The sequence below is a fragment of the Aplidium turbinatum genome, chromosome 11, assembly GCF_918807975.1.
Source record: "Aplidium turbinatum chromosome 11, kaAplTurb1.1, whole genome shotgun sequence".
Taxonomy (NCBI): Eukaryota; Metazoa; Chordata; class Ascidiacea; order Aplousobranchia; family Polyclinidae; genus Aplidium; species Aplidium turbinatum.
Window position 1 is genome coordinate 23066251 of NC_137482.1, and position 10007 is coordinate 23076257.

At 37.1% G+C, this 10007-nt stretch overlaps 1 protein-coding gene across 1 annotated transcript; it reads left to right on the forward strand.

Moving 5' to 3' along the window:
• The first annotated feature begins 3811 nt into the window (after positions 1-3811).
• Positions 3812-8388, forward strand: LOC145779996 (transmembrane protein 33-like). Its single transcript, XM_082591692.1, has 6 exons — positions 3812-3972; positions 4320-4411; positions 5705-5892; positions 6385-6586; positions 7353-7436; positions 7886-8388. The coding sequence occupies exons 1-6, from the start codon at positions 3895-3897 to the stop codon at positions 8031-8033; spliced, it is 792 nt and encodes a 263-aa protein (XP_082447818.1). The 5' UTR covers positions 3812-3894; the 3' UTR covers positions 8034-8388.
• Positions 8389-10007: the final 1619 nt, after the last annotated feature.

Sequence of the window (10007 nt, forward strand, 5' to 3'; positions counted from 1 at the left end):
TGCCATGCTGTGAGCTTTCTCCAAGGAAATTAGAGCAACTTTAATAAGCTCTCGATATTCATCCCTCGGTACTACTATTGAGTGTAAAATGAAGCAATTTTACGTTTTTTTTTTTCTTGAAAGCCGCGAGAGTGGTTTGCAAATGAGGATCATCACAAACTTCATAATGCATCTTTGTTGAGGCTTGACCACTTCTCCTTGAATCTTTTAAACGACGAAATGGTTAGAGCTAAAGATGAACCAGAGACAGCAGAAAATACATCACCGCATATAATTTCGTGTAAGTGATGCCTACAGGCTAACCAAACCAGTTTACATTCCATTTCTCTTTCCAGCAAGTGACAAGCTCCATTAATAGACCCAGTGTTTGAAGCTGTAGTGTCAAATGACATCCCAACAATCACATCATTCCAACTCCAATCTTTAACAGCCTCAAAAACACGCTTGGAAATCAGAGCCCCTGTACCCCTTTCAACGTTCGAAACACCTAAAAGCTTTTCATCATTCTTACAGGTGGCGATTATTGTAATTCTATCTTTTTCTTCTTCATTCCCGTTTATTGATGGAACAATTTTTCCATCCCAATGAACCATAACTCCTTGCCATCTTTCAACGCTTCTTTTCAGTCACTCGGTTTTGTATTCTGGTTTGAGGGGACAATAGGTTTGAGGACTGCTATAGCAGCCAGCCTTTAAGAATGGATGAACTTCTAGTATCTGAGTGCCTTGGGAAGCACATTAATAGGTATCCAATATCCAATCGTATGTTTAATCGCAGGATGCTGCGATGCCTCATCCAGTGCGCAGCAAAATAATTTTCCCCTTACATTTGAGTTTGTTATAGTTTCATCATAAGTTATATGCATTAATTTATTTATTTACATGTACAATTGTACATTATCCTCCACGCATGATATGATATAAAATATGCAGTTGGTATACTTGCTCCTAGGTCTTAAATCCGACAAATATATAATTCAAAAAGATGGTGCATTGCTATTCGCTAGGCAGTACTAAGTATAAAAGCATAGGCTGGAAACTTTGGGAAATGTTTTTTAGGGTACTGACATATCCAAATGAGCTATGAGCATCCAACCATCCATGCTACAGTAAACTTTAATTTTTCGTAAATGTTCTAAGTTGGACCACCCTACCACTTACCAGGATGGATTACAAAAACAGTTTCTTCTCCAAGTTGTGGAAAGACACAGAAAACAATATCCTGGTATCAATAAAAAAAACAAAAACTTTAATAATCTGCAATAATTGTTGCTTGTGAAGCGTTTTATGAACTGTATACAGTGTTCCTTCTAAGCTTCAAACAAGCATGATTTTTGTCCAAATTGGGGTTAAAATAATGAACAAATATACAAAATTCTTTATTTTATAGCCTAGTAATCTTTAATTTATGGTATCCATCCTTTAATTTAAATTACTTTATAGGGAACAGTGACAGTAAAAAGGTTTGTACTGAAAAAATTACATGTACTGTCTCAAATGGTTTAAGGTTAAGATTTAAAAAAAAATGAAAAATTCTAGGCAGTACTTACAGTGAACGAATCACTATGAAACTTTGGGAACTTAACTTTTTAACCATTTGAAGCTCAAAAATAAATGAACACTTAAACAAGAAAAACAATTTTTTTTTTTGGACCACCCTAACTGTGAGTGAAAGGCACTTCATTCGTAAAAAGTAGTTTTGAGGTGAAATAAGCATGAATCTACCTTTTTTTGCATTTTTTTTGAAAAAACCCAATAAAACCCCAAAAAAACCCGGGTTTTTTAAAAAAAACCCGGGCGGGTTGGGCTTTTTTAAAAAAACCCAGGTTTTTCTCAACCCTGCTCAGCAGTCTCGTTGTCCAGGACCCTTAGACCATGCGCACCATGTGGAGGCCGGTGGGTTAGGCAGTGATGAATGACATGGTCTGCGGGCAGGGTTGGTGGGTTTAAACCGCCCGGTTCAAACCGGTTAAAACCTGGTTTAAACCGGGCAGTTTTGACCACCTATTACTGGTCAAAACCCCTTTAGTGTATGAATCAAGTTGCTTTTTAATTGAATTAAAAATATTACCCTCCATGTTTAGTAATGATGTTCAACTATATTTTGTTTTGATCAACAATAACCTAAATGCTGGATTTGGAACAAAAAATATTCAATTTCTCTGTTTATTTTTGTAATTTCAATCAGTTGGTTATTTTAATTATTGAGAAAATTCAAATTCTAAAAATAAGTTTCAGATGAACCAAAAAATGCTTGGTAGAACGATGAATTATTTGCACAGCCAACTGAAGTACAAGAATTTATTCCAACAATTTTTTTTTTATGAAAAACAATTGCCATCAATTTTGCCATAAAATTTGCGCAACATTTGCCCTCCCGTTGCGTAGCACATAAGACGTAGCATGACATGTAATTAAGGTAGTAGTCTTAACGCTGTTTGATGTCTTGTTTTTGGCGGCGCTGAAACAAGAGAAAAATCCAAGATAAATATAATCTTTTGTACGAATTTTACAGGCAGCCATCTGTGGCTGCCTGACAGGTCGGTATTGGCGGCCATAAATGAAAATTCAGGCAGCCATAACCCTCCCCCCCTCTTTCATGTTGCAAATCCACCGCCCTTGATATTTTCTTTCCATATGAGATGAAACCTTTCACCACGTTTTCCGCTTCCACCAATCACCCATACAAGGATCAAAACAATCAAGATGGGAGTTAAGGAAATTTTTATGGACATTGGACAAGAAACACGCCATTTTTCCTATTCTTTCATCACATTGTTTCCAAAAGTTGATAATTATTGCTTCATTTAGCCTATTACCAAAATTCTGAATTTATGTCTGTATTAGGTAGGCCAGCCTATGTTGAATTCATCATGAGAGACTTTTTCTATATTTTGATACACTACCCTGTCTTATGCAGCTTTTTGCTTGAGGGTTCAAGAAGTGGCAACTCAGCTGCTGAGTGCTATGTGAAACAGGTGCAATAGAACATAATATGGAAGAATATGCAATGCCATCTTGGTTTTTTGTTTTTCTAAACCGTGAACTGTCAACCATATAGAAATCTTTATGGTTTTGGGGTTCTCTCCAAACTCTGGAAATGGCAAATACTGTAGTATCAAATGTTGTTTTCCCTTAGTCAGCCATCTAAATTGGACCGATGTGTTCTGCAGATCACATACGGTGCACAGCTTTTAACTTGGTCACTAATTTCCATACGGTACCAAAAAACATTTCATAAGTATAAAAGCTTTGCTTCTAGCTTTGTTTCACTGCACATTTCGCTTGTTAGTCTGATATGGTTACTGATATAGATAGACCACAGACATAGCAAAAAAGTTTCAAAAACAATCAGTAGAAAGTTTGCATTCACGCGATGATCCAATTCCCAACTTTGAATGAAACAAAGAAACAATGAATGATTGAAACATTTTAAGTTCTATATTTTCTGATTACATTGATAGTAAATAAAAACAATTTGAAATTTCTGTACTTGCTCCATTCCACGACTATGACGAAACAAAGATCATTGTTATGATACAAGCTATAGTTATGAAGCTAAAATTATAGCCACTATGATGTCACACTTTATCGACCTTATAAGGAATTCAGAATAAGAGCTTGAGAAACAGGGTACTAAAAGTTCAAAAACCTTAAATAAATATTTTTTAAACGACACTTGTGGAAAAAAAATTGCTAGAAGCATGTTTTAATCAGCAATATTTTTCAAAAAATACTAAAAAATTGGCACAACTGATTTTTTGTTGCATGGTGTTATCATATTAACATACAAGAATGCATTGTTTAGATTCCAAAATAGATTCGTTGTAAACAAATTTCCTGCTGTTTTCAGTTTCATTATTTGTAGTTTAATTGCAACCTTCCTTTGACAAAGATGGCAGACTCTTCAACCGCTGCAGACTCTCGGCAGACTACAAATGAACAGGAAGCCAGAGACTCTGGTTCTATTTTGGTATGCACTTCAGTGTTTAGAGTTTGTAATTGAACACTTCAGTTTAACAACTAACATACTTACAAAAGTGTTTTTGAGAAAAGAAAGTTGAAATTTTACAAAAGAATGGTTCAATAACAGGTAAAATGTTGCACACAAGTAAAAAAGTTATATAATAATGCACATTGCACAATGTAGTATAACATTTTTTTCATTATTTATTCAATCTCTTTTTGCATGATTTTTGTAGCATTTCAGTTTCATCTTTAACCCCCAGCCCCGGCATAAATTATAATTACTGTTGTTTGACTTCAGTACTTATATCTAACTATAAAAACACTATACTAATACACCTACATTATTTGCAGAACTTTATGGCTGCTCGGAAGACTGGCACGGCCATGTGGGTCATGAGGTGGTATGCTGTTTTTCTCAGCATACAATATATGTTTTTTTGCAGGTATTGACTATAAAAGCTTATTTTTTTACTTTGAAGGTTTTTAGTGTAATGAAATTTGTACTGCATACTGTATAGGAATTGCTTTCAGTTTGTTGAATATGTTTTGAAAAGTTACCATGGTTGCCTAAATGCCTAGTCACTAACTTCTGTAAAAAATTATTTTTTAACCACACTGAAAGGTCAGATTTATTCATTACTTCATCTTTACATTTAGAGACACATGTTAGAAAATTGCTACCGCGTCTGCTCAAATTTCAGATATTTCTGTTAATGTTTTGGCTACTACTATTGCGGCTCTATTGCTAACCATTAAGCTCAATTCATTAAGATTAACAACACAAATATTTGCACCAACCCATTTTGCATCCACCACTTGTTCACCTCATGTGCTACTTTGGTTTGTTTTCCATTAACATTTTAACACATCTGCTTTCTAAGCAAATTGACGAAAATGGACAGGCTCAAGCTTTTTCGTTGGCTTTTACTAATGTAGATCGTAGTTTTGCTTTTGTTTCAAAAGCATCGAAGTTGTCTGTGAGATAAACTATATACATTTTTAAGTGACTTTATCATATCCACTGTACAGAGTCATATACGCTATACGGTCATATATTCTTACAAAGCAATACAAAATGGGTCTGCTACTATTCGGTGAGTCCGATTCGGTGAGTCCGATTCGGTGAGTCTGATTCGGTGAGTTACTAACTTCTAACCCCTAACCCAAACCCCTAACCCTAAAACGGCAATGATAGTTAGGCTATGGTACCCGATAATTTAAAAAAAAAATTGAAAAAATCCCCTGTTAAGGGATCGGACTCACCGAATCGGACTAACCGAATCGGACTCACCGAATCGGACTCACCGAAACGGGCCATTCCGATACAAAATGCATACAGAATTGCAAACGTGTGATGGCAGAGGCCTAGCTCATGTAAATAACATGAATAGCTAGCTGCAAAGAGAAAACTAGTCATTCCTCTTACATACCGGTACTTACCATGAACTTCAGCAAGAGCAACTAAAGAAAACAAGTTGCCATTAAAATATGCTAATGTTTAATTTGTAGGGGATCCTCGTGAAATCCCAGACAGCAAATTAGTCGTTTTTCCACAATGATTCAAATGCAAAAAACAAATTATTTGCTGTCTGGGATGATACACCAAAAGCAACTAGTACAACCGAATCTTTCAAAAAAGGCCGGCTAAAAAATTGCCGCATGTAAACGAACCATGCTCACCCTTTAAAGAATTGAACTACAGTACTTTGTAACTGAGTTCGATGCATTTGTTTTAGTGCTTTCGACATGGCCCAATACTTCCACCGCGCGGTTATTGCAAACGGGATTGTGTGTGCTTTGAGATTACACCAGCGAGTCCCAGAATTTCGTGTTTCGCGTCGCCACTTGTCTCTTATCCTTCAAGAAGACAGTGCTCATTATCTCATATTCTCTTGTATATTCGTTATGTCGCATCCAATTACAAGTAAGTGCTACTACACAATCACACTACTTCATGGATTTGTTCTGGGTTGCATTGAATTCAGTCAGCTCATACATCTGAGATACATGAAATTAGTAAAATTTTCAACTTACATCGTGGATTGGCTTGATACCTTTCTGTAATCTGATTGACGTGAAGTATTGACATGCGATTTCCTTTTTTAACCTCATTGCAAACTTGGTTCACTGTACATTAACATATTATATCATATGAAGTTGGTGCTGTCTTTTTGTCAGTGGTGAATCCTGGGAGGCGATTGAGGCGAGCGATGTTTTATTGAAATCGCCCCCCTCCCTCCAAGGCTACTTGGGATCCGCCCCTGCTTTTTATCACTGTATAAACTATATAGACTTGTCAAACGGCGATATGCATATTAATAACCCTATGATTTTCTTTCTGCTTCGAAAATTTTGAAGATAAATGTTGTCATGCTTTTTGCAATAACCTTTCATGCTGCATTTATTTTTCTTGCAGTTGCTCTGGTGCCGATTTCCTTGTTTGCATTACTGCATGCCTGCAGTTTCACCAGGCAATTGATTGACATGCGCGGAGGCAATTCCTTCCCCATTTTGAGAAAAGTTATTAATCACGTGGCCAAGAATCAGGCCGGAGTGTTCCGCTTCGTTGCACTGAACGAGATCATCATTTTTCCGACAGTGATAGCGATGCTCATTTTGTGAGTAGTGATTGTGTTGAAATCTTTTGATTGGGCTAATTTCGCTTGTAATAATAATATTATAGTTTTATTTATTGTCGCTGTACAACAGCTAAAGTCTTTTAGCGACAGGGCTCATATTAAATTTTATATTTGGTTTACGATGTCATCACATTATTACCCGACTTTTTCTCACTGTTGGACTATTACTCATGCAAGAAAGAGCACAATCGGTGCCGTATTTAAAGCCTTCGATTTGATCAGACCTGGAATCGATCTCAGATCTACTAGAGCCGAAGTCGATAACCACTCGGCCACTGAGCTGGTAACGTTCATGGTGTCACTGCAGCACACCAACCACACGTATGATGGTATATTGCGTCATAAAAGACAAATTTTAGCGTCATAGAGTCCTATATACGGTACACAGGCCGTGTCAGCGTGTGTGCCAAAGTCATGACCGGAGGCTGACGAAATTTTGATTTTGAACTTTAGGCCAACTGTACTTTTTATCCCTTTGAAATGATAATTTTTAGAATCTGATTTGCTAAAGTGTGATCACCGAATCCCAAATCACTGCAAAACTTTGTTTTCCTTTCAAAAAATTCAAATGTTTTCCTTTCACCAATGTTGCCAGATACTCGTTGGAATTCCAACACAATCGCCGAAATCTGGTCCATGGCATGACAAGATGACCTCAGTGACAGAGAGAGAGAAAATCCAACCAAAGTTTCACCCTTAAATTCAAAGCATTTGTAGTATTATAATTTGATGTATACATTTACAGGGGTAGATCGTCTTTTTTTGCTCCATTCCTCTACTATAAATTTCTTCATTACCGATACCTGTCGAAGAGAAACCCTTATTCAAGGTGGGTAATATTATCAGATGGTCTAACAGTATCATCTACTGTACGTAAGAGTCGACTGCATAGCCGAGTGGTGAGAACCCTGGTTTGACGTTCGTAAGGCCGCCGGTTCGACACCGCTTAGGCTGTGTTTTTGGCAAGACACGTAAAGGCACGCCGTTGATTGCGGAGTGACGCCCCTATTATAGCCCCTGATTTCTCTGATGTATGAGCAGCACGCTGCTCTAGAAATAATTGCATACGGCCCTTCTTAGGGCTGTGGTCTGCTGCAAACTGAACATGTGGTCTGCTGAATTTAACACCATTGTTTTTATGCCCATATTCCCACATAATTTGTAAAAGCGTAAGCCATTTGTTTTTAATTAGAACATACATTGACCAGTTCGTATTTTTCAACGTATTATTTGAGGTTGAAACAGAGTTGCGTATGTATAACCACTTTTTCTTTTCAGAGTTGTGTTTTTTGAACTCCGTATGGCTATGGAGCAAATGATAAGAAGCCCTAACTGTCCGGGAATTCTTGGTACATTGATTCGTCAGATCATATCAATGTGCTCCAAACTAGGTCCTTCTATTACACCTGACCAACCAGAAACATAAAAGTTGTACAAAAGAAAATAGCTTTCCAATAAATTTTGTCGAGTAATTCACACAAAACAAATTTTTATATTAATACGACACAACCAAACGTTAACGAAAGAGCATGCCCTGTGTTTGGTGCTTCATAAAGCACTTGCATTCGTTCTACTGACGTATTGGTTTGAGATGTTAATTTAGTGTAAGAGTACGTCGGATGTTGTTTTTGATGTGGTGGTTATGGTTTTAAATGTTCTATATGAAGTTTCATGACCATTAGGGTGTTTCATTTGCTCCCTTTATTTGAATTTTGATCTGTCCCTAAGTTAATTCTGTTCCATTTGGGAAAAAAATAACCTGGAAACAATTTTTAATTTCATGGCCCCCCGTTTACCCCCCCCCACCGCGACTTCGAAATTTCTGCCTACTCCAATCGCCATAACTCAAAAACCACTTTATATAGACATGGGTTGTTGGGTATCAAAGTTATTGGCATACCCCACTTTAATTCAAAAATGCTGCCAAAATAACAATCTGAGCAAAAAAAAATTTTTTTTCATTTTCGCACAACGTAAGAAAAGCAGTTAGCATGAATATTGAATAGCCAAAAATACGATGTGAACAACCAAACATAAGTGGCAACTGACACAACACCAAAATTAATCACATGACACAATATTATCAAAAACCATCTATGAAGTAATAGGACATCACAATAAGTAATAGCACAGCAGGGGCTCACACAACCTCCATTAAGCAGGCAGCAACGTGGTGTGTTGTGCTTAGCGCATCGGTGTTCGCACCAAAGAGTGTTTACATTAATTACAGCTACTGAAACCACTGTGTTGCTGTTTTCTTGTACAAGAAAGGTCGAAATGATTGCCTCCTCCATCCAGTAATGGGTAGTTAAAAAAAATTCCAGTCATACTAATGTAAGTCACTGGAAACAGTGTATTACAGGCAACTCCAAAGCGAGTGCTGCAAAAATTGCCTACAATGTGCTGTGCTTCAATGATGTTTTTCCATCCTGGAGGATAAAAATTCAATGACCACAACACAAGTGGGACATGAATCATGAATAGTAACACAGCAACAGCTAACGCTCATTAAGTAGGGCATGGATAGGATACTAAGGCCCGTATTCTAATCCAACTTGAGTTCAAGCTGGAATACAAGTTGAACTTGGGCTATGGTATACCAAATACATGGACCAAGTCAAACTTGAGTTTCAGCTTGAACTCAAGTTGGATCTTAGAATATGGGCTTAAGTTATCTATAATCCTGCAAATAGTTACATTTTTTCAAAAACTGCAAGTACGAATAGTATCCAAGCCAGTTGGTTGACATATTATCATGATTGATGATGCATGCATATAATCGTCAAAGAGGCAGTTGGGCATCATCAACAGTATCAGTGGGTGCTTCTTTTGCGAAGGAATGGTTGACACTTTCTGTGTTTTTCTGCCACTTGCAGAGGGTGTCTTGTTAATGGTCTTCACTGCGAGAAGATCTCAAGAAGTCTGAGCTTAATTTTATATAGCTTTCAGCACAGTCATTAATTACATTGATTCCTAGGACATTTACCAGGTTTTCTTTTAAGATGCTGTTGTCATGCCATTCATTAACAGGCAGGTGCAAAAATTTATGGTTCAGGTTCAACAAGTTGATAAAATAGCATGAATCCTGTCCAACTAAGTCACCAAGCCTTGTTGATGACCCAAAGTGTTGTGAAAATTTTGGTTTTTCAAACCCAGTCCCAGATCCATGTCGCTGTTTTGGGTAGGCTGAGTGTGTATCAACGCATTGTAGCATTCGATCAGCAACAACCAAGTTTCTTCAACAGGAGTGTGTTCTCTGAATAGAGAAAGAGAAATCATTTCCTCTGTACCAAAAGTACCAAAGGTGTCTCTTTAATGCCTTCAGAGCAATACAGTTATTGATGTTGCTGTAAGTGAACAGCATCTTGTAAAACTTTAAATCATTCCATAGAGCATCAAT

Bases quoted from the DNA above. Each gene is read 5' to 3' on its own strand.
- LOC145779996 (XM_082591692.1), top strand. From the start codon at position 3,895: ATGGCAGACTCTTCAACCGCTGCAGACTCTCGGCAGACTACAAATGAA. The intron at 6,587-7,352 runs GTGAGTAGTGAT...ATACATTTACAG, and splicing joins GTGATAGCGATGCTCATTTT to GGGTAGATCGTCTTTTTTTG. The intron at 7,437-7,885 runs GTGGGTAATATT...TTTTCTTTTCAG, and splicing joins AAGAGAAACCCTTATTCAAG to AGTTGTGTTTTTTGAACTCC.